The sequence below is a fragment of the Cygnus atratus genome, chromosome 2 (genome assembly GCF_013377495.2).
Source record: "Cygnus atratus isolate AKBS03 ecotype Queensland, Australia chromosome 2, CAtr_DNAZoo_HiC_assembly, whole genome shotgun sequence".
NCBI classification, from domain to species: Eukaryota; Metazoa; Chordata; class Aves; order Anseriformes; family Anatidae; genus Cygnus; species Cygnus atratus.
Window position 1 is genome coordinate 30,051,149 of NC_066363.1, and position 24,658 is coordinate 30,075,806.

Genomic DNA, 24,658 nt, shown 5'->3' on the forward strand with positions numbered 1-24,658 from the left:
GTGAAAGCAAGAGGAGACAATAAATAATGGACTACACAGTTAGCTCTCTAGCATAAATTAAACAACTAATTTAAAATATTATTTACAATTTGTTTTTATTTTAGCAAGTCTCAATGATAGGCATCAAAAGGAACAAAATTGCATTTCCAGCAAATGATTTTTAATTTGTTTCTGACTTTTACAGTAAGAACATGTATACATTCATAAAACAAGTACACACTAACGCAGGCTAGCTAATGGGATTTTTGTTTACTTTGTTGGAAGAATGAGACTGTCACCGTTCCAAATGTATGTGTCTTTCATACTTCCATGCTAAATTTTCAAGAATACTCACCAGTAAAGCAACTCTAACAACCTTAACCTAAAACTGTTAAAAGTGAGGCTGAAATCTAAATCCTTAGTCTATTACCAAACCACAAAAAACACTGCAAAAACCTGCAATCTCCACTGCAAAAGGTGCAGGCCACTGAAATGAGTCAACAATAATACTCAGCTCACAAGTTTTTATCACTGATTCAACAGGGAAACAAAGAAGCCATTGTCAAAAGTGGTTACGTCTGGGAACAAAAAGTCAGGACTCAAATAAGTAGCCTGATATTTAAAGACTCTTAGCAAAGTGCTCTTTTTGAAGCTGGTGGAATTTTGACCACCTGCAGCCAGGCTCTGATTTTCAGCACAGACATTTAAGGCTTCTGCCACTTTAAGCATCCTTTCTGTAGGGGGGACTCACAATGGAATACACAGAACCATTACATACATTACACATATTTTCTGAGGCTCATCGTTCCTGATGTTGTGTGATTATTTTACATATGCATGCAACCAGTAAGACTGAAAACTACATGATGTGTATATTTCTTATTTACTGAACATACAGATACACAGAGTATACACTTTGAAAATGCACACTTGTATAAATCTGGCTCACAAATTCTACTCTCAAATACTTAAAACTTTTGTTCTTTTCTAAACATTGGCACTGTTTTGAAGTCCCTTATATCTCTATTTATGTTAGTACTTTGGTTATCTGAAGTTTGCTTTACGGATGGGTTAATAAAAAAATATTGCACTCAGTTTCAGCAAGAAGACATTAGAGTATGAAAAAACAGGTTATCTTTTTCAGATATACATTAGAAGCAGAAAAGAAACAATATTTGAGCAAAGAGGATCAAATTAGTAAGACTGAGAATTGTTTTTGCACATGTAAATTTTCGAATGTCCTTGATGATGACTCATAACATATAAATTTAAAGACAACAACCTGGCCAGTCAGTAACCTTCCTATTCAGACACTGCAGGACTTGGCAGTAAATGTCACTGCTAAAAAATATTTCACTACATTAACTTACTGGCAACCACATTTGCTGAATAAGTTCATAAACAGTCACAGGAAAAAAAAGGAAACCAGAAATAAAGTTGCTAATCATTCACTCTTTTCTAACATGCATAATCCTCAGCTTACAGAACAAATAGATACATAAGAAAAAAGATATCACCAAGACAGTTCACTTCTCTTTTCACCTCAAATCAAGGTCAAACTATAATCCAGAAATGGGTAAGAGTAATGCATCAAAGACACGGAGATCAAGAAGAATAAGTAAAAGGACAAGAAAAGAAACCTTCTCAGGCAAAAGACTGGAGCAGATGCCTTTAAAAAGGAATCGGTTTTCCATTTACAAGTTTAGACTAGTTTGGGTTTATTTCTGGAAAAAGCATTGACCGTTTCTAAAAACTTGAAAAGCTTAACTTGCCTACTTAGTACACTGAGTAGCTAGTCTAACAAATATCATAATTTATACATATTTAACAGCTTATAAAAGTTTCCACCCAAATTACTTCCCAGCACTGAAGTGGATAGGACCACAACAAAAGGACAGAGAACCTTAAGCAAGGGGCATATTTTCCTGTATGCTCACAGAGGCTAGCAAAATCGGTATTGCATGCCATGAGTGTATCACAAACTGTCCAACGCTTAATGGATGTTTTGAGGACTGTCACTCTCTCCTTCCTTTTTTTCCTTCTACACCCTTTGAAAACTTCACGGCAGTCTGTGGGAGAGCCTGACTTCTGTCTTCTGTTGCTGACGCAGCAAACAGTAGAAAAAAAAAGACACAAAAACGATACAGCCTGTAAATACGTTTTACCTATGGAAACACAGAAAATAAACTGCAGCGGACTCAGCTTGCAGACTGCCTCTTTATTTTACACCATTCCAGAGCTCGTAGATTTTCAAATCATTATTTAGGCTGCTCTTGGAATACAAAATACTTTTTGCAAAAACACTGCGTGGAAAGCAGTTTAAAGAGAATAACGATTTTATATTAAACAATCACTGAGACCCTTCAGTCTGCCTTGTTTGGTTTTGATTTCTCTGTGAAAATACAGTAGAAAAAAAAATCTGCATACTTTGTTTAATACAACTGGAGCTGAACAGATGCTCTAATACATATACATGCTCCTGATGAAATTAACTAAACAACTATCTGTTTTAAAACAGAAATAACTGTCGTGTTAAGAAAATACTGCCGTGACTACAAGTTACAGCGTGAGGCTTGCCTGTATTTCCACAGATGGGATCTTCACAGAGTCCTTATGGGGATGGGAGGAGGGGAGGTTTCCTCAGAGAGGAAATGGAAGTTTTTTTCAAAACTAAAAATCCAACATTTTGAATAAAATCTGTTTAATGTTTTTTGTTTTTATGTAAACAGACCTCAGGAAGTTTATCTGACAGCCTTAAGAAATTACCATTTGAAAGAAAAAAGGTCTACATGCTTCATCTTTGATCTACGAGACAGATTTATCACAGGACAGGATGACTGAAGTTTATTCATTAGCTGATAACCTCCACATGCAACCCAAGCCTTTAATCTGCAATAAAACAGCAAATGAGGATGGGGCTCTGAGGAAAGAGCACCAAGTCAGCTTGGTCTAACAAGGACAGGCGGGTGGAAGGCCAGGGGAGGACAGGGTGACAAAAGTCCCACAACAACAACCCCATCCAGTTGCTTAGCATCCTCCATACATCAGCGCTGGAAACCACGGGGTTCACAGCCTGGCCCTGTGCTGTTAAACCACATTTACATAATATGGTTGCACTATCACAACTGGGACGCCCAGGGGTACCTCACAATTAGCAATAAAATTCCCATCATGGCATGCGGAGCACTCTGAAAGGAACGGCTTCAACTTTAAAAGTTTCAGAAAGGAAAAGCCACATGTTCAATGATGTCCTGTCATTTGTTTCACAGCGCTATTGCCACCACAGGTACTTGCACAATTTGTGACCTAGTGCCACTGCTACAATTCAGGAGAACCTAAATCCTTGTTCCTTCAAAGGTGAAAATGTAGCACCAAAATACAGGCGGAAAATCATATAAACAGAAACTAATGTTTAAAATCAAGGCAAATCAACATTTTTTTTTCTGCCATTAAGGTCACAAATTAAAGGCCTTGGAGTCCATCACTTGCCTCTTGGTAAAACTTTTCCAAGAATTAAATCTTGCAATTATAGAACAGGTCACAACTCCAGAAGAATTAAATATTTCCAAAAATCCTCTAGAGAAAGGAGTAGGAAAAATAATCTATATTAGCATAAACCAATGCCCAGCAACAAACCACAAAATGAGCCTGCAAAGTTCTCTGAAAGACACCAATTCCAAATTTATTTTGATTAAGAAAGGAAAGAAAGGAAAGAAAGAAAGGAAAGAAAGAAAGGAAAGAAAGAAAGAAAGAAAGAAAGAAAGAAAGAAAGAAAGAAAGAAAGAAAGAAAAAGAAAGAGAGAAAGGAAGAAAAAGAAAGCTAGCTAACGGTTGATAACAGTTTCAGTCCTGCTTTAAACAAAGGAAACAAGTGCTCAGGAACACAATGAAAGAAGCGAGGCTATCTAAGGGAACCTTGAAGGGAGATAGGTGGTCAGCATCGACTCCTCAGTCTGACCTCTCCAGCTCTTACAACAGCAATTGCATTGGACTCTTTGTAAAATGCTTTTGAGATCTCTAGATAAGTGATCATTAAGAAAGCTGTATACCTCACAGCAGAGTGATACATGCATTTCTGCACCTACTTCAAACTAAGAAACAAAGACGTTAAGCAACATGCCCAAGGTCATGCAAAGCTAAGGGCAAACTTACAGAGCCCTGACTCTCACAGCCCTTTAAGAATCTGTTAGTTGGGCATACTCTAAAACAAATAAATAACTGTATCTGTATTTAACAATGTCTGACCTATGAAAGGAAATAGTTTTAAAGTTGAGTGGCAAGAAACAAAGCCCAGCTGCAGCAGAAAGCCCTACGAGGCAATAGCTGAGTATCAAGAACTAGCACCACCCTGTAGGATATTTGTCAGACTGTCTCCTGCAGTACCATGCTTACAGAAAGACACTTAAAGAAAAGGTGATTCCAGCCATGTAGTCTCTAAAGAAAAATACCCCAACAGCAGAAATGAAAAAAAAAAAGAAAAGAAAGAAAGAAAATTAAAAAAAAAACTAAAAGCACACTGGGTGTGTGCAACTTGCCACACAGAAAACCAAAACACTACCAACTGCGATTTCTAGGACATTGTGCACTACCAAGATATGACTACCAGCTGCCTATGCACTGAATCATCATGTTAAAAATGCTGACATTTTTTCAGTCCACTATTTTTTTTTCTAGAAGCTGCAAAATTAAACTATTCTACAGCACAAACAAAAACAAACTCAGTAAACAGATCTCCTTTTGACTTTGGTAGGCCCATCAGAACTTACATTATTCTGGTATTTTCTACTTCATTTTAATAGCATATTTCTCCTCCAAAATATGTAAAAATAAGTGAAAATTAAGCTCCACCAACTGTTCACACCAGCTCTTGTTATACTGAGGCAAATAGGAAATGCTCTTCAGGTTGTAAAATTCACTTTTGAAATTTAAGTCACAGAAAGTGAAAGAAAATAAAACAAACAGAACATTTTTCTCTTGATGGTGCAAAAAAGCTGTGCATGATCTTATATGCTGCAAACATGTAAATAAATATTAAAGCTTTTCCTCATTTAAACTGCATTTGGAATATCCTAAGCCATTAGTTAAAATGACAGAAGAATACAGCTACCTGAAGCCTTTGTAAAGAATCTCTCTTTAACAGGCTTTTAAAGATTGCAAGCTAGAGCATCTAAAAAGCACATCCCTGAATAATTTAAGGCTCCTGGCATCTACATTGAAAGAGCTCTTTTGCTAAACCTGGAGGAAAAAAAAAAAGAGAGAGAAAGAGAAAGAATAAAGATCTTGAAAGATCAGCAACAAATTCACTGCTACAAAATATTATTCCTATCTTAAAGTTTAATCAGACATGGAGGAGCAGGGATTTTACAGCCAGCCCTTCCCATTTACTGTCAACAGATGTGGTCTAACATTAACATTAACACTTACCCCTTGGCAGTGTTAAGTTAAGACCGTGATGGCCAGGGAAACAATACAGGCACAAAATGAAAGAGCAGGAAGGACACCGGTCAAGAACACGAAGCACAGCACAAATCCTCATGAGCATAAATTCAATAATAAATAGTGGAAAGCAAGATTTTATCCAGAATTTTAAATGGGTAACCAATGTTTTAGGGCAAAAGAAGAAGGAAAAAAAAAAGAACTCTAGAAGAACAGACCAATGTAAATACAAATTATTTTAAAATAGCGAAACATGATTATGCTATTAAAACAACAGGCAATCTGGTTTGGTGCAGGGTAATCCCCGTTTATAACCAACAGCACCAAGGTCAAATTACAAATCATTGCACTGTTGACAATACCAAGTTTTCTCTGCCAACTACATCCTTTAGACATCAGCAAATCCTACCTACTTCCTCCATCCAAAACCATCCAAACAATAGGAGCAAGCAATCTTCACCTCAACAGCTATTAACTTCGAGCAAACTGAACAATTTATTCATTTTTACTCCCAGATTGGAAAGTCCTTGCTGTTCTATGGTATCTGAAAACCTTGCCACTGATTACAGCCAGTTCAAGATCTGGCTCCTCCTCAGTATATGAAAATGGACTGGCAACAATAGGAAACTTTATCTGAGGAAGTTAACACAGGTTATCCTTCTTGACATGTAAATAGAGACTTTATAAGGCCAGAAAAACAGCTTAACTAAGAATTCAGAAAAAAGTGTCCCATACAGAACAGTGGTTAAAAAAAATACATAAATCAAAAAACTGTTTTTCTTGGAGAAACAGTCTTTGTATTTTTGCTTTATGCCACTTTTCACATAATTGCTGGAAGAAGAGACATTTGTAGGTCGCTTAAAACATAGCAAACAGGTCAGCTGCTGCATGAAGTACAGAAACAGATTCAAGAGAGGGGCGAAACCATCCTGCTTGGTACAGAATGATTCCTTGCTCTTTTTTTGTGGAATTTGTATATCTTTAAAGAATAGACATGAAAGGAAAGAGTAAGAAAATTACACTATTTAATATGCAATTTCTGTAATTTTTCCTGCGTAATTGCAAGATGAAAACATCTTGTGATGCATTTTTCTCCCACAGAACTTACAAAGTTCAGTTGCTGCAAAAAGCAGAAGGTTAAGAGAAACTAAATGGTGATTTGTTTTTCAAATTTCAGCAGAACAGACTGGTTGTTATCTACTCTTCATTCTTCTCACTCTGAGCTAAACTACAAAACTGTTCTTTGTAGTATGTATTCAAGGTTAAAAAAAAAGTATAATAAAAAAAGTAATACAAGATGGACAAGATGGGGCTTTGGACACTGAAAAAAAAATAAAGGTTTAGAAGTGTAGACATGTCTAAGATTTCTCTGGGAGGAAGGACCTTTTCCCAAAAGGCACACTGGAATAACAAAATAAATTCAACTTTAAAGAGGCAAAATGAAGTTTAAAGCATTAAGGGGAAGCTTTACTAGCTAGATCCTTAGCTGGTAGGAATATATATAATTCCAGCAATGTCAATAATATGACATGAAGTTATGCTAACTGTTGATCTCACTCATAGTATCTAGAGCCCACACCTAACTATAAATACATATATTATGTTTGCTTTTTAAAAACTGATTGAAGCTTAATAGCAACTCATAATTGAAATATTCATGGTCCCAAGTTAGCTTTGAAGTTAAATCCCTAAGTGGATAAAGTGGACTGTATATCTAATCTAAACTAAATGTTTCCCTTAGTTACTAATACAAGTGCAGTTTCACTAGTTAAAATCATTATTACAGAAAAGAAATGAAAAACCTATGGCACTTTAAGGGGCATTTAATCCTGCTCAGTGCCAGGACACAGCACATGTTCTTGGCAGTATCACCTGTTCTGCTGCCTTCCACATCTTTGCTTCCAGATTTGACCACCCTGGTTCTAGCTAGGCAAGAAGTTTTTAACCAGAGTTTCCCAGAACTGCCGCTGTTACACTGTTTCTTACAACTTCTTTCAAATGTTGCAAGTTTTAATTTAAGACCACAAACCTACCTCAGTTTTAAAGCCCATTTTTCAAGGAATGAAGCTAGAAATAAAATATAACTAAGATTATACCTGGGCTGTAGCTGTTTTAGAGGAGCACCTACTTTTCTTTACATATTCTGTAAATCACATTAACCCATCTCCTTTATCTGTACATGGCACCATAAATGAGCTTTTTTCAGAAAATTTAAATGAGGCTGGAGAAATAAAGCACACCAAAAATGCATGGTTTGCTTGCCTCTGGACCAGAAAATGACTGTGACCTTCACTAGTTTAATACTTGTGTCCTTCACCATTTGGGGCCTAAATGAGTGTATTAGTCACTGAACCTACATAGGTGCACTTTTTGCAATGAAAACTCACCCATCCTCTCCCGAAAGAAAGAGGGAAAGAGGGAAAGAGAGAAAGAGGGAAAGAGAGAGAGAGAAGGAGAAAGAGAGAGAGAGAAGGAGAAAGAGAGAGAAAGAGAGAGAGAGAGAGAAAGAGAGAGAGAGAGAAAGAGAGAGAGAGAGAAAGAGAAGGAAAAAGAAGGAAAGAAGGAGAAAGAAGGAAAGAAGAGGGAAAGAAGAGGGAAAGAAGAGGGAAAGAAGAGGGAAAGAAGAGGGAAAGAAGAGGGAAAGAAGAGGGAAAGAAGAGGGAAAGAAGAGGGAAAGAAGAGGGAAAGAAGGAAAGAGAAAGAAAAGCCAAGTGCTCCTGCCAGATTCTTGCCAGTAACAGGGTTAACGCTGTTCAGACTTACAGATTATATATAGTAAGTAATTATAATACAGTTTGAAGGCAGGTTTGGATCCTAGAGAAAACAGTCACAACCGCGGCACTTTTGCAACGGTAATTTCCCCATGGCTTTGGTTATGTTCATCTCCATTCCTGTTTCGCAGAGCCCACAGCTACATACATTATATACAAGTGTATGTCTGAAACTCCGTAACCTTTGCCAGAGTAACTCTCCAGGAAGCTCTCCTGACCTTTACTTAAGATAAAGAAAGCAACTGAAATGAAGAAATAAATGTTCCTTTGATAATACTGTGTAAGCTGTGGCTAAGGAACTTTGAAATACAACAGCATTAATGAAATAGCTATATTAGGAGAATTTCTTTATCACCAAAAGCGGTGACAAGCTTCAATGGGGCTTTTCATTCACAGTTCACAAATTATTTTCCAAGAATCATTGACTTGTTGTATAACAATAATTGTGGGTTAATAGAAGCCCTAACTGTACTTTGTACTCTTACACAAAGGATGTATGCTTGGACACAGCTCCATATGTAGGATAAAGTATTTAATTTTCAATGTATAGAACAGTTTCAGCTTTCATATTATATTAAAAAAAATCTGTGAAGGCTGAGGTGAAAAAAAAAATAAATAAACTGTTACAAAGGGTAACTCTAAAAGTGACCGTGCTTGCTGATTGGTATATGTACAGAAACTTGTAGAGAAAAACAAAAACTAAATTGTTGCTGTTTAGGTATACTATCAGCGTTCCAGGGAAGACATTTTTTTTTTCTTTTTCTCCATGAAATGTTGTCACATATGCTCCAAATATTCTTAAAACTGTTTCTAAATAACTGGAAAAATCCTCTACAATACCTATATGAAAACTCTGAACTTGTTTTTTAGGGGTTAAAGACTATTGTAATGCATTTTTTTTCTGATCTCTCAAATTTTAATCCCAACATATCAGTACATGACTGTCTTTAACAGCTATCTGGTTTAGTGAACTGCAGTAATTCACTCTGATAGGATAAATTATTTAAGTTATTTAGCAAAACGGAAAAGCTACCATGCGCTCTGCTGCAATCAGCAGACACTGTTTAGAAAAGACCTGATGATGGAGAGAAGAATTGCCATGAGGAAGAAGGATGCGTGAAGAAGCTGCAAGAAGTCTGTGACTTGGTCACACAGCATCTCTCATGCAATATCTTTAAAATGCCCTTGAAACCACCTAAAACCACAGACCAGCACGTACAGTATTCTGTTTACCAGAATGAGTAGCAGTTTAGCAGGTATGGGCAAGATTTGAGGGACACAGGTTAACAAAATAACTCTGGAGACATGTTAGTAAAATAGCAAACAACACAAAGCATCCAACTTAATACAACTCCTGCTTTCTTGCTTTACTTCAAACTAAAACTGTGTTTTGAGTAACAAAATGCCACATGCTAGAATTACTTAAAAATGCTCCAGCAGTGTCTGTACTTGATTATGTGCAGACGTTTATTTATGTATTGGTACACAAAACCTATCGAACAGCCCAATTTCTGCCCGGTACAGTTGTCTCCTACGTCCCTAACACCTGACTTGGGGCAACATCCACCTCCTCATACCCCAGGGACAGAGAAAGCCCCTCTGCCTCCAGGCAGGACTTTTCCCTTGCTTCCCTGGGGTTGGAAATGACAGTAGCTGGCCCCCGCTAAAGGTTATACCTTCAGGCCAAAGAGCCATTTTTGGCTGCACATCAAATCACCGCTTGCTTTATCTATTCCTTGCACTGATGTCACTGCCCAGCAAAAGGCACCATCACATGATTACAGATGACACAATAAATAACAAAGAGCCAAATATAAATATACAAGTACATATTTTTAAGAAAGCAATGATTCATACTATACTTACAACTTTCAGCCTGATAGTCTGGCACAAACTGCTCGTCATTGTCAGGTACCTGAGCTGAAGAAAGGAAAACAAAAACAAACAACAAACAAACAAACAAACAAAAAAACAAAACAACAAAAAAAAAAAAAACGAGGAAAGAATTAAAAGAAGCCATTAAAGCATAAATAAAGACTCTTGTGCTTAATTTGAAGCGCTGCCAAGTTTAAAACTAGGGTTTTCATTTCTCTCATTGTTGGGCATAAAAATCAGGCAAAGCGAACCATGTCGCTATCGGACAAACCCTGGGGTGAAGCTGTGTGGTGCAGCACCAGCCCCGAGCGGCCCCGGCACAGAGCGATCGGGGCAGGAGGACGTGAAGGCTGCCTCTGGCACCCACCCTGCCTCACCGCCCGCACCAGGGTCTGCACCTGCTATACCACCACTGAAAACCAGCAGTGCTCGTTTGCAAAACATTTGCACAGAAAGTCTGAGTAACACCAAATCTTAGCATTTAACACCTATGCATCTTTAACCCCAAGCCACCGCATCTTCGGCATACTTAAAAACAATTCCAGTTTTTCGTGGCAGTCAGCCAACACAGTAGGGTTCTTTTTGCTATTATTTTAAATACTCAAAAACAGCTATTTTACCAGACCACAGAATTGCTGGTTCAGTAACAACATTTCAGACATAAAAAAATAAATAAAAAAAAAAATAAAATTATTTAAACAAGAATCATTATTAACATCCATTCGACTTCTGCAAGATCATCTTCGCTCTTAAGAAACTTTCATCAGAAATGTGAGCTACAAAATACAATCACGGTCTGCTGATAACATAATTTTGCTTCTGTGGTACTACAGTTCCTTTTCTTTGTGTACCTAGGACATTAACCATACTGTCTTGAAAACTCATTTGAACCATTAAAGCTGAAATACCACTGAACGTATGTTACAGGTGAGTACATTTGAATACCGGCAGAACATTACTCTAAGAAGCAGCATCCTCAGAGCACGACTGGTTCTGGCTACATCCTACGGGAGATTCAGCTTACCGCATCTGAACTTTGTCATCTTTTGCTCAACATATGCTAACTACAATCATCACAGCAAAGCTTCATAAAAGTATCTGTTTGAAAATATTTTAATTTACACAGTTCTTGTCTAAAGACAAGCAAATAATTCATATGATCTTAATTAAAAGTAAGCATCTGCCATGATCCGGTTACCCAACAAAATTCAAGAGGTAAATACTGGTTATATAATCATTTATTGAAACAGTGACTACCAAAACATGAAATACGGTAAATGATAAAATATAACTTTAATGCCCTTCAGCACACTTTCTAGTTTAAGACACATATCTTCTCCCTCATATATGTACAATTGATACTAGTTTTAGCAGAATATATATGAATTAAAAATATAGATTTAATTATAATTACTCACAATTATTTTGAATGTGCACTACAGTACTCTTCGTGGACCAGATCTCCACTCCTTACTCAGGAAGTATTTCTAATGACTTAACTGGAAGGTTTTTTTCCTGAGTAAAGAGCTCAGAATCAGGCTCATCATACCAAAAAATTATTTGCTCTCGGTTTTAAAACAAATGTTTAAAGTCCTAGTGTCTTAATTGCAGCAAATACCTCTAAAGAACAAATGACCTTGGGAACTCTGCAAACACAGATTTTAAAGGAAGTGAGAGTAAGGTAAATACATGAAGGGTAATTAATATTACTCTGAAAAAAAATACATAACTGTTGTTGTTATTTTTTTTCAAAAAACATTACAGAGACTCTTAGAAGCCAGTGTCTCTGAGGATGTTAATTCCTCAAAGTTTGAATCTGTATAAAACATGCATTTTACCAAACCAAATACTCCCAGTATTTTTGATGCATTAAATCTCTCTTTCCTCCAGAGAAACCACAGGACTCCTACCAGAAATGAACTCAGGTATACAACATGAGCCCATATATTAACACTCTGTAATTTCTGACATTTGATGTAATTCACTACATTCAAATGTTAGGCATTTTCCTAACAAAAATGCCAACTATTTGACTGCCACTGAAGAATCCAACCATGAAAATAAGGTTTTCTACTTAAAAATCAATTCCTATGTTTTTTATACATTCCTGATTGTTTTTGAAAGGTTTGTACTCTAAACATTCAGAGTTTAAAGTAATTCTATCAAGTAATTTCTTGTTTACTGAAGACACATCCCACACATTGTTCTTAAGCCAGCTATCATTTTCGAATGCAGCAAGGAGGTTAGTATGACTCTAATGTTTTTTTATACACATATGAGCATATATATATATGTTAATTGGTGAAGCTGGGATATTTGAAAAAGGCTAAAGAAAACAAAACAAAAAAATCCCTCCTGTTGAAATCAGAAGGCTACATTTAGTGATTATAGAAATGGAACAGCAATCTTATATAAGTTTCTAGAGCATATTCTGTGCGTCGGACTGCTTCACCGGTGCTTTATTCTGGCTTTAGCAGTTTAACATGACTTACTTCAAGTAAATCTGGTACTTACTATTTCAGTAAATGAAGTCAGTTTTTTTTCCCAGTGAAAAAGTAAGAAAACATAAAATACAGCTGGTTGAATCTTCACACAAAACCAGTCTATTACTTTAGAGACACTGGCATTACCCCTGATGTGGTCTGGAGTAAACAAGAAAAATACACTTCATTCATGGATCCCAAAAATTTATGAAGACATATTTAATAGAAATCAAGGTGCATCAGAACTGTAGAAACAGGTGGAGACTGTGCTGTCAAAACGTATTTTAAATACAATACTGACATAGCCTAAAAAGCCTCTGTAGGACAAGGAATACAGCAAGCTAGGAAGTGTTTAAAACCCTGCCAAATATAAACAAAACAAAGAATAACATCCAAAGTGTTCAACCCAGGAACATACATTTCCTACTGGAATCTATTTTTAATAGCATCAGTACCTTACAAATAAGCACACAAGCCTATAAAAAGAAATTAAAAGGACCCACTAACTGTTGGAGATGAGAACGTAAATTATTCCTTCATTTAATCTGTTTTTTGTTTGTTTGTTAGTTTAAACTAGCAGAATTGCAACTTACACATGATTATATTGCAGAAATGCAAGCGACCGTCAACCCAATACATATACTTCTTCCGACAGCATATTGCTGTGAGAAGGCGAACGGTCTGGATACATCATCCCATTACTCAAAGGAAAGAGCGCTTTTATACCCTGAGTTTGGATAATTAGAGGAATTAATTAATTTGCAGCAAGTTAAAAGGACAGGTAAAGACACTTTAACCTGAATGTCTGAAAGGAAAACGTAACTTGCAGCGTTGCAACTGTCTGCACATTTGTATAGGTATGTCATTCATTTCCTCTTTTCTTTTATTCACAAATACTGCAATTCAGCAAGGCTGCCATAAAATCTTCATTGGTCTTCTGTTAACATACTCAAGACAGGACACAATGCATAAATCACCAAAACTTTTGTTTTTTTCTACTTTGCCTTTCAGAGGAAAATTGAAAAAGATACCTGAAATGATCATCTAACTGAGTGAGACTATTTCCCTGAGCTACTTAATTATGGGGGTTTGAGAAGGGAAGTATATACCAAAAGGCTAATAAAAGGTTTTGAAGGATATTAAGCACGTGGCTTTTACTGCTAATAGCAGAAGCAGCTACATCAGTTCGTTCTGCATTCATAGCCATCAAGTCTCAGACTCCTGAAGTAGACAACATCTGCAGCACAAACTATCCAGCTCAGTCTAGATTATTACCAAAAGTTTTCTTTTTCCTCTGATTATAGCTATAACGTCTCAAGAGGATTTGGGAAGTGCACAAAGATGTTAATGATGATCTCGAGGACATTATCAGTTTAGATTTTACAGTTTACCTACCTACTCAGTTAAAACCAGTTTGCCAAAAGCAAACATTTATAGCACAAAAATACGTAATACTTGTTTGTAGTTTTCAGAGCTTTAAAAACCTTTAAAAAGCTGAACTGACAGCACATTTTACAAGGGGAAAACAATTCAGAAAAAGAAAAAAAAAAAAAGGAAGTTTTAACCTAGAGCTGGTTAGCTTGCTTTCCCTGCAAGTAAACAAAAATACAAAGTCTCTATTAACAAGCATCCAGGACAAGAGGAGTTAATATTTAATTAAAACCAGCTCTATCCACTGTAACAATGACCTGGAGCCAAACAAGGCAGAAGATGTATGAGTCATTCTTTCTGCCAGTGAATGAGACAGCTGATCTCCGAAGCAATTCCTCAAGACAAGCAGTCAGAACTGGAGTTCTGCCTCCATTCACAAAAACACAGTCCAGCATGAACCATGTGGCCCCAACCACAAGCTTTTCATGTCACACCCTTCCAGAAAGCTACAGCAAAGTAAACTTGAACTTTAGGCATAAACACACTGATTTCACTGCTTTGTCTCAAGATGTAGTGCAGACCTGCTGAGGAACATATTTAATAAATGAAAAGTTAAGCGAGCTATAAAGGGCTTAAATTTAACTCTTCCTTCTCCCAATTACAAACTGCTTCCAAAAGCAAAACTACACTCCAGGGAAAGGTGTTCCTGTTAAAAACCAGCAACTTTCCAGAAAAACAAGGAGCTGCAAACCTCCTTGCTTCACTTAAAACTTTATTTTGGGTATCATGACACTTCCTCTGGTGCTGTGTTCTCTGACCTCAAGCTACACTTTTAGAGCCAAGAGACATTTGTTTTAAAATATCAGTGATTTATTCAAAGTGCCAAAAGAAATTGAAATTGACAGGAAATTATACATGGCCAGTGCTGTTTTGGCTGGAGCTAAAATAAGACTTCAGGCCTCAGAAGTAATGAGTCTATTGAGTTTTCTTTGATTCATTGTCAGTTCTGAATATCTGAAAGATTGTATACATTTTAAGTATTCCTGAAAGCTAGAGAGGGGGGGTAGGGAGTTGCTTTTTTTTTTCTCCCTTTTTTTTTTTTGGCTTTTTTTTTTTTTTCTCCAGAGGAACAACTGTTTCTAACAAAGGAGCATTCAGAAGGCAACACAGTGACAAATTTCAAGATGGTTAAAAAAAATTATTTCCCATAAGCACTGGATTCGCTGTCAAAACAACACCAAGCCCTTTTTACATAAGTGAGATGCTCTGAGTAATAAACTTAAATGCAGTTCAAAACTAGCTCCAGATCTCAAAATTCTTCCTTATGTGAATAATCCCTAGGAATATGAAGATGGGTTTGCAGAATCTGCTCTTCATTTGGTGCTATACTAAAAATGAGAAAAAAATTAGCTTAGAAGGAACACTTGCATTTAACATTTTGCTACATCCCTCATGGTTCGCAAACCCCACTATGCCTTTGAAAATTATTATTTTGAATAAAAGGAATTTACTTTTCCAGCAAACAAGGAAAACATTAAAAAGTTTATTATTATACAAACTTTCAAACTTGTAGATTTCTGGTGGTTTTATTTGTTTTGGATTTCTTTTTAAAAGAAAACACACACACCCTTCCCATTTTGCCTAATCTAACTTTTCTCCATTTTTTTTTTTGCACAAATACTTAAGATCAAGAGTTATGAGTATTTGAAAGCCGAATCTGTCAGACTACTAGAATCCAAAAAAAAAGAAGCTATTCTTTGTATTACAAATGCCAAAATGAAAATCTTTTCACTGCTTTTTACAGTATGCCCAGAGCTCGGCTATGAAGGTATTAAGGCATCCTTTCTCAGGAGAAAACTAGTTAGTCACAGTAAGCTGCTACACATCTTCACTGATTTAAATGAAACCACGTTAACTAGAGATGTATTAGAAGACCTCTTTTATTGAAAATGTTCCTTTATGACTAGTTTTTAGTTCTTTTTCATACCTCCTCATCCTCCTCATTTAAGGAATAAACTAGAAGTCAACACTAGATTAGGCATCACCACAACACTGGTGCATCCTTTACCACAGAAGACTAGAAGGCAGAAACTTATCTCCTAAAGTTCACCTAAAATGTGGGTATTAATTATTTATATTAATTATATTTAAAGTTATTTTCAGATACCAAAGACTGTTTTTTAGATCCTGGTAGCTGGTAGTAGCCATCCACTTAATTTAGCTAAGCTATGGTAGAGGCACGAACCCATTACCTGTAGCTATTATTTCAAACATCTTACTGTTCATTTAAGTCTTTAGTATTTTTTCACGTCACCCAAAGAACATAATATTTTATTTTTTCGGTTTATTACCAGCTGTAGAGCAGATTATCTACCTCTCTAAGAAGCAGATCCAGTCCATAAATTAACTATTTGTCTTCGCTTGGGATGCTTTTTACATATCTTTAACAGAGTGTAAGAGGAATTTGTATCTGAAAGAGTAATTTTTAATAAAAAATCTGTTTCTTGGTTAATGTATTATTCTCCCAAACCCAAACGCTTTCACCACACAAAGGAGGCTCTCGCTCACTAAGAATTTGTTTTCTCTCTTCTTTTTGTTACGGAATAAAAAGTAACAGCTACCATGATGAGATAACATTAGATTAATATTTGAACCAATTTTTTCAAGTCACTGAACAATCGCTATCTGCCAAAACCAATCTAATTCCAAATATACGGAATCAATAAAGTCATTTTATAATTTTATCATGACAAAATGTTGCCATCAAGTTATTTAAATATAAAACTAAAGATAATATCTGAATAATATTTGCCTTGGATAGCAATAAGTAATTTTAACTATTTCCTTTCAAGTTTGAAGGATGAAGCAATTATTAAAGGCTTCCCACTTTCAATTTCTGGCCTCAGGAAACAGTTATAATCTATATTCTGTCCCGCATAACAAGTGACAAGAGTTAAACTTATTTAAACCAAGTTTTACATCAAAATAATTCTTTCTTGTACGTTTAATACTACACAGAGTAAAAAGCAAAACTCATTTCCATAAAAATCTACTGTGCAGCTAGCAGAACACATTTGTAAGTTTTCTGCAAGTAGCATATAGCTTGTTAATTATGGAGTAATAAAATATTTAAGAGATTACTAAATGTTTACATTTTTGATTAATTCTCTTATACATATGAACCTTCACCATTTTCAGTAGGAAAAGAACACATTTCTTTTGTGTTTTCTTGTTTGCCACCAACTTTTCACAGGTGACGTTAAGTGTAAATGATCTCCAGGCTAAAATATGTGATGTAGTATGGATAGCTTCAGGAAAAATGAAACGAGCAAAACAAAAAAATCAGCAAGCATTCTTTGCATATAATAAAAAGCAACTCACTTTCTTCTCCTAACTAATAAGTAGATTTTTGACCTGGTTACTCCCCACTGGGGATCTGAACTCGTGGGAGAAACCTGGTCAGCTGCCACTGCTTTTCTTAAAAAGGGTCAAGATGTTTTAAAATTTCATGGTCATTTCCCTGGCTCCAGAGCATTATGAAAAGAAATATGTAAACATTACTGATGCTGCCAAATTGGCAGACTTCTAGCCTATGAAGGTCCAGAAGAACATAAATGGACACATCTAGCAATGGGTAAACAAGTCTGATTTCAAAATCTGTTTCCTGGCTAAGCTCATCCATGTAGACATTTGAGCAGAGCCACAATATCCTCAAACACTAGCATGTTATAAAGACTACCAAAAGTAGTTGGTTGGGCTTTGTGTTTTTGGTTTTTTGGTTGTTTTAATAAAATTTTGTGCTCAAGTTAATAAAACAATATTTGATTTTCTCATCTCGACTCTTTCTTTTAGTTTTAGCTTAGCCTTTAGAAAAGCTGTGCAAAGTTTGTATTTTATGGAATAGCTAAAAACATGGCGTGGCCTTAAACACATAGATTTCTTGAAGTATTTCTAGAACACTGAAAAATCTGTAACATTTTGTTCTAGTATGTTGTCAAAAACATTATTATCACATATAGCAGCTTAATGCTGCTCTATGAAAACACAACTTTTTCCTATTTTTTTAAATTATTTTTGAATACTTACCAGATGATGCTATCTGCATTTACAAAGGTTTCTCCACCTACCTGACATACGACTAGACACCTTTCTCTCTCAAATCCTGTCTAAACTTATTAAGTGAAGCAGGCACAACTAAAGGGAAAAAAAAGCTTTGAAACAATTCATCCTAGTCTAAAATAAGCATTTTCCCATTTGCCATTACAGTAATTTATGTACCTATAGAAATGATTAAATCAGTTTTAAATTCCATATTATTTTTCAAACTTACATTATTATCTGCACATGCATTATGAATCTTCCTGCATTTTTCTGACTTATGATCAAAGATATCAAATCATTTTCAGAAACAAAAACATCCATGCCAGTGAAAAATCAAAGTAAAAGTTCTCCTCTCCATCAAAAAATAGTATCTTTTGAATAGCATTTTAACATACTTCTGGCTAGTTAAAATGAATGAGCTGATGCAAAATAAGGAGATCCTTAGTAAAATTACCACAGAGAGACAGTTACAGTTGTATCTGATCATTATACTACAAAAAAAAATAAACAAACAAACAAACAAAAACTATCTTGTTGCAGGACATTCTCTTTCCAATGACTAGGAAAGAATCATAATAATTCCTAAAAATACAACCTCAGTTCCATGAATTTAAAAAGGACTTTTTGACTACACACAAATAACTACATGCTAAAAATAATGCTAGGAGAATAAGAATGTCAGAATAAACTTATTTGTAGGTTAAGAACTTGACTAACTACATATAAAGCTGTTAAAAAAAATCAGTATGTAGCCAAGTAGTCACCAGCAATATTTCCTTCTTTCTATGAAAACCAGCAGCAAGAAGCTCACCCCAACATCTCTCCCTTCCCACAGAAGCTGAATATCTATTCTATAAACAACTGTGCATAGTCCAGTCCGTAATAAAAAATAAACATATGTGAATACCCACATTCATTTAAATCAGGATAAATTTGGAAAAACTATGTTAGCTTGCATCAAAATCAGATTTATTTCATAAGTTTACATTAAAATTTAAACCAGCAATATTAAGAACAGACAATGCATAAAAATCTTTGTGCTTGAAATAAACAGTACTCTACATATCAAGGGAAAAAAATATATCAGAAAGCATTGCTGAAGAGAACAAAAACACTTCAACAAGCAGAAAGCTCCTCTGCATTTTGTTAAAGTTCTCTTACAGCAGCAGCTCATCTTTTTGTTATTGGTAAATGAATCTCTCAATAGCTACTCTAAATTCAGATTTCTAAATTTATTGTTTTTAATCCTCTCTTCAGCAGAATGCGCTCTGAAAGATTATTCAAAATACTTAAAAGCACAAACAGGTGTAAAAAAGACCGATGTCAGTTCTCTAATCATCCAATACACAATCTCACAACTACAAATAGGAAGAAAAAAAATAACATGCAAAATATTTAAAGGTTTCATTAAAAAAAAATAAAATAAAGAAATAGTACTTTTAAAGTATTCCATACACACCTAATGTTCTGTGTTGTGAACAAGGTGGAAAGAAGACACTTGCACTTAAATCTTGAAGCATCCCGTCCCGATGAACCCAGAGAAACTAATTTCTGCCATCAGAAAAGTACTCCACCAGAACACCAAATAATTATATGTGCTGCTCTAAAGGAAACAGCAAGCCCAGTTCTGGCTGTATGTAGTCTCTCGAGGTACAATAATATAAACCTGATCAATTGCAATTAAAATCTGAACAGAGGCTTAGAACTTGAAGTCTTGGTGCATTAGTTCTTGCCAAAAGCAGATGTGATTGTGAGCTGGAAGCAATTTCTCCTGGTAATTTGTGATGACACTGGGCAGAGCAGCCCCAGAGTCCCCAAAGACAAACTCATCAGAGGCTCTAATGTATGCATGACACATGAGGTGGCTCTTTTAGAGCTCAATTAATTGGGCTGAACATTAAGACAGCAAGTTCAGGACTTTTTTTTTTTTTTCTTTCCCTCCAGAGTTGTTTTTCCTCTTTTTACAAGCATTTTTTTCCCTTACCTTCTGCAAGCCATGTCTCCTGTAATTGGCTCAGATCTTGAAAGAGTTCTGCAAAAAGATGAAGACAGGGATAAAAGATTCACACCTTTAATCTCTTCATAAGATTAAAATATACTCAAAAATACATTTTTTCCCCCTGAAGAAAAGCATATGTGAATTCTATTTTGGCAACCAAACATATAGACAAATTAGATATTTTCTGGTTGCAGTTAATGATTTTTCTATACCTGTATAACAAGTACTTACTGTATTATTTTATTGGCTCTTGAAATAATAACCAGAATATTAATCAAGTTCTACAAAATAACAGGCTTATTCAGCAACACAGAGAGAAGTTAAAACTGCTAGTATTTCTAATACAGGTGAACTATTTCTCCCTATACAACCCAGGCCTCCTCCTGCAATATCTGTCTGGATATCTGTCTCTCTTGGAATTTAACGCAAGCTGTGCCTGAGCAAAGACTGAATATTTTTATTAGCAGGGTCGTACTGATCATATAAAAATTTTGAAGCAACGACCTGAGGTGCTGCAACAGCAAACAGAAATCGAAAACTTTTTGTACTTCCCCTGATGTTTTACCATGTATGACAGGAGAATTGCCACTATTTCCTCTATACTGTACTTACTGTATTTCTTTAAAGTGAAACCACTTCCTCCATGGACTGAGTTTTGCAGCAGCATAACCTTTTTGCAGTTCACTGAAATCAGTTGGTTATAATGGGTGCAAATCAGAGCAGCATTCAGATTATTTGCAAAGCTCAGAAACTCAACTTACAAAAACTCTGTTTATGGACAGCTAAGTAGGATATTTGAACTGACAAATGGTTTATTTTTAATTTACTGTATTTTGAGAGTGACTTCCTCTTTTATGAATGCTGACAGATAGCTATTTACATACACTTAAATGACAGAAGCTATTCATTTATTTTGTGGACTGATACATCATGTTCGTGTTGGGAAATCATTTCACTGACAATCAGAAAGTTGTTTTCTTTTGCATTTGCCCTAGAATAAACTTTTCCAATACGCAAATAGTTAGAGGTTTTAAAAGCATATCAGGCTGTCCTCATCCTGATAAGATGGATGTAGGGGTAAGATTTAGGCCCCTATATACACTCCTGTATGTTTTTCATAATTACTGACTGACCTTTTAACCTAGAGAAATGTTAACTAGACTACAGATCTCAAACCCCAGTTATGCAAGCAGCTACTGATGGGACTAAGTCACAAACCTTTGGCTCTCCAAAACATCTTCCATTCTAGGCTTCCTTAACTAAATTTCCCAGGGCTTTTAACCCTATCAGTGTTACGCTGGCACCGGAACAGTAACAGAAACCGGCTGCCAGACAACAGGAGTTTGACTACTAGCTCTACAGAAAAGCTAAAGTGGTCTCCACACCAGCATTCCCACTCCTGCAACCACCAGTGAACACACACAGTGAAAAGGATGTTAAAAGCCTGGAGGAATGTGGAAAGCCCTGAATCTCATGAGGCCTAAAGGTGAAAAAGCCAGGTGAATTCTCTCTGTGACTTGTGTCAGATGCTGCAAAGGCTTGGCCTCAGCGCATGACATCCATGTGCCATATGTGCAGTGATACCTAAATGCAACTGGGTAAGTCAAGGAAAGAATATCAACTTTATCAGTTTTTGCCTTTGCCAGTTTGTTTTGCAACAGTAAAAGCAATTTTCTTGTCTTGTTTATTCAGATTGATCTAGATAAATATATCTCAAAAATAAATAAAAAAACAGCTCTCAGAAAGCTTCTCTGCATTAGTAAGTAAGGGGGAGGGGGGGAGAGTAGAACAAGCCCTCACCTTCTGAATCATGAGCCAGGTCTCTGTTAATGAATTTTCTTTTCCTGACATTTGTTGGTCTCTCATTACAGTTTCTCCCACGCGGATTCTATAAACAGGAAAGATCAGTTACTTTAGAAATCTGAGGGTTTTTTTTTTTGTTGTTGTTGTTTCTTTTTCTTTTTTTTTTCATTTAATTAAGAATACTCAAAGCCAGCATGAATTCTTTACGTTTTCAAACAGGGAAATGATCATCTTACAGCCTCCAGCTTCTAGCAAAAGATATTGCTGAGTACGTAACATCTTCCAAAAGATTCCTGTGTCTAAATGCAATGCACTTCTAGCTATCCATGTAGACATCCATTTGTGCAGATACATGTGTAATGTGTTCGAGTAGCAACACAATACCAACCATGTATTTTTAGCGTCTAAAGTACACAAACCTACACAATAGCACATAGATCCTCTCTGCATATGCTATGCAGGAGAACCCAAATATAAGATTCTAATAGACCGCCTTGTTTCCCTCCTGCGTTACTTATAAAATTGTTTTCAAAGTCCTGAAAGCAAAGGAAAAAAAAAAGTTAAGGTTTGCCTCAACTTCATTCTTCTGAGTGTTGCAGGCAAATGCAGCCAGAAACTTTGAATGCAGCTGCTGCTCTTGCCTTTCTGATCCTCTAAGCGTGTGCATGATTTTTTAATCATCCCAGAACTGTCTTTAAAAGAACACGATGCTTTATTGAAATAACTAAGAAGATAAGCCCATCTTGCAGGCAAAGCTCCCAGATGAAGAGTCGCCCCTACAGCGGTAACAAAGCAGATACTCTGTCTGCAAAACTCCCCCACAGAAATAAGTCGGAGTCAAGTTTATAAACACCAACTTTGAAGTGATCACTCACATTGGTGACCATGTAAGGCACTTGCTGGTCATAAAATCCATCCATCCTGCGGCTCTTCCACAAGTCTTAGCCCAGTGTTTTATTTACTGGGCATCGGATCTGGAGATTTCCTCGGGATCTGGCCTCCAGTCAGCCTAAAGGGGAATACAAGATGGCTTTTAGGTTAAAAAAAAAAAAAAAATCATGAATGAACTGCTCGAATTTGCATAGCTAATTAACCTCAAAGAGTCCCATTCATAAAAACAACCCTCCCTTCCCTGCCTTCACCTGGGTTCCGCGCTTCTGCCAGGAAACAGGGCGCGAAAGCCCCGGGAGGCAGGAGCGGAAAGGCAGGCGAGAGGCAGGGGCTGCTCACGCTCCCCCCGGAGCCCCGGGCGAGCCGTGCGAGTGGCAGCCCCGGCTCGCAAACGTGGGCTCGGCTCGAAATGGCGATCGGCGCCGCGCACCTCACGGCTGCGCCCGCCGGCCGCCGCCACGCACAGCCCCACACACGCACCCCCACGCACCCGCACACGCACCCACGCACACACACACACCCCCACACGCACCCCCGGCCACCTTCTCCCCCACGATCGCTTTCTCGCCACCCTCCAGCACCGCGCGATCCTCAGAGGCGCCGGGCAAAGTTGCGGGGAAGACCCACCTGAAGGCCACGCGCGGCGGTCGGCTGCGAAAAAATTCCCTCCAAATTTAATAAAAACATTAATTATCCCCCGGCACTTCCCCCTCGGAAGCGGCGAGCGCCACTGACAGAGCTCAATCCCGTGGTTTTTCCTCTCCTCCTCCTCCAGGGGCCCCCGAGCCGCGCCGGCGGATCCCCGCCGCCCATTGGCTCCCCGCGCCCCCCGCCGGATCGCCGGATCGCCGCCCGCCGCCCGGCCCCGGCCCCGGCCCCGGCCCCGAGGGCGAACCTCAGCCCTGCCCTCGGCTCCTCTGCCGGGGGGCTCGGAAATCATGGCTCGGATGCGCCGCCGTGGCACCACACCGATCCCGGGATCCTGCTGCGGCCGCGCCACGGCCCCCACAGCCCCCAGGTGGCAAGGCAAGCCCCCGTCTAACCCCCCATCTCGCCCCCCACCCCTCCAAAAAAATAAAATAAAATAAAGTTTAGCCTCCCTGGCTTCAGAAAAGCAAGAAAACACACCCCCGCCACACGCTGCCCCGCTTTTTCTTGTGGCACAGCAGTCCCACCAAACTTCGCGGAGCCCAGAGGTGAGGACGAGGTGAACGCAGCAAAAGGTTCACACCACTTTGGAGGCTTTGCACCGCTCTGTCATGACCCCATGGCATCCCAGGGTTGTTTATTATTGTTGTTGTTGTTGTTGTTGTTGTTGTTATTATTATTATTATGTTATTATTATTATTGTTCTTGTTGTTGTTATTGTTATTACTATATTTTAGCTGAATCATAGAAAGCAATTGTTACTTCTCCTAGGATGACACAATTTCTAGGTTTTGTGGACAGAATTTGGCTGCATCGAGGCACCAGAGCGAGTGTTTGTGTTTTTTGGTGCCGTAGTGCCAGGATGGGATAAGCTCAGGATTTCTGATGGCTTCTCAAAGTTAGTTTCTTTCTCTGCATAGAGTGGCTGTTGGAAGGCTGTGTCTGAATACACTTGCATTTTCTGAACTGCCAAAATTCAGCAAAGCAAGTTGTGTGGTTTCATACAGCAGCCCTAGCTGTCCTGGCTTTGAGCACAGAATTGCAGGTATTGCAGCAATCGGGGGGCATAGTCAGGACTCCTGACACGGGCTTGCTGTGAGATACAAAGTTTCAGATTTTTAGGATCTGATACAGTTTCACAACCAACAGGCAGATCCCCAAGTGACCAGGTCCTACTTTGCCCTCAGCCATTTCCGAGGGTCTTCTTTACAGCTAAGTGTGTAAAGGCAACTAAAGAAATCTCCTTTTGTGCAAATTGCCCACAGTGGTATTAACAAAATTTAGTTTACTTCTAGATTAAT

The 24,658-nt window shown here is 37.4% G+C and overlaps 1 protein-coding gene across 5 annotated transcripts in view; it reads right to left on the reverse strand.

The window, feature by feature from the left end:
- The window catches only part of ETV1 (ETS variant transcription factor 1), a 67,386-nt gene extending 43,846 nt beyond the window's left edge, over window positions 1–23,540 (reverse strand). For 2 of the 5 annotated variants that reach the window (XM_035545252.1, XM_035545249.2), the window contains exons 1-5: window positions 23,337–23,540; window positions 22,694–22,827; window positions 21,816–21,903; window positions 20,001–20,048; window positions 10,053–10,106 (exon numbers count right to left, since the gene is read on the reverse strand). In XM_035545252.1, coding sequence (XP_035401145.1) covers window positions 10,053–10,106; window positions 20,001–20,048; window positions 21,816–21,903; window positions 22,694–22,738 — 235 coding nt within the window. In that variant the 5' untranslated portion in view covers window positions 22,739–22,827; window positions 23,337–23,540. Of the gene's footprint in view, window positions 1–10,052; window positions 10,107–20,000; window positions 20,049–21,815; window positions 21,904–22,693; window positions 22,828–22,960; window positions 23,186–23,336 lie in introns of those variants that run through there. The other 3 variants (XM_035545253.1, XM_035545250.2, XM_035545251.2) reach the window with 3 other exon arrangements.
- Window positions 23,541–24,658: the final 1,118 nt, after the last annotated feature.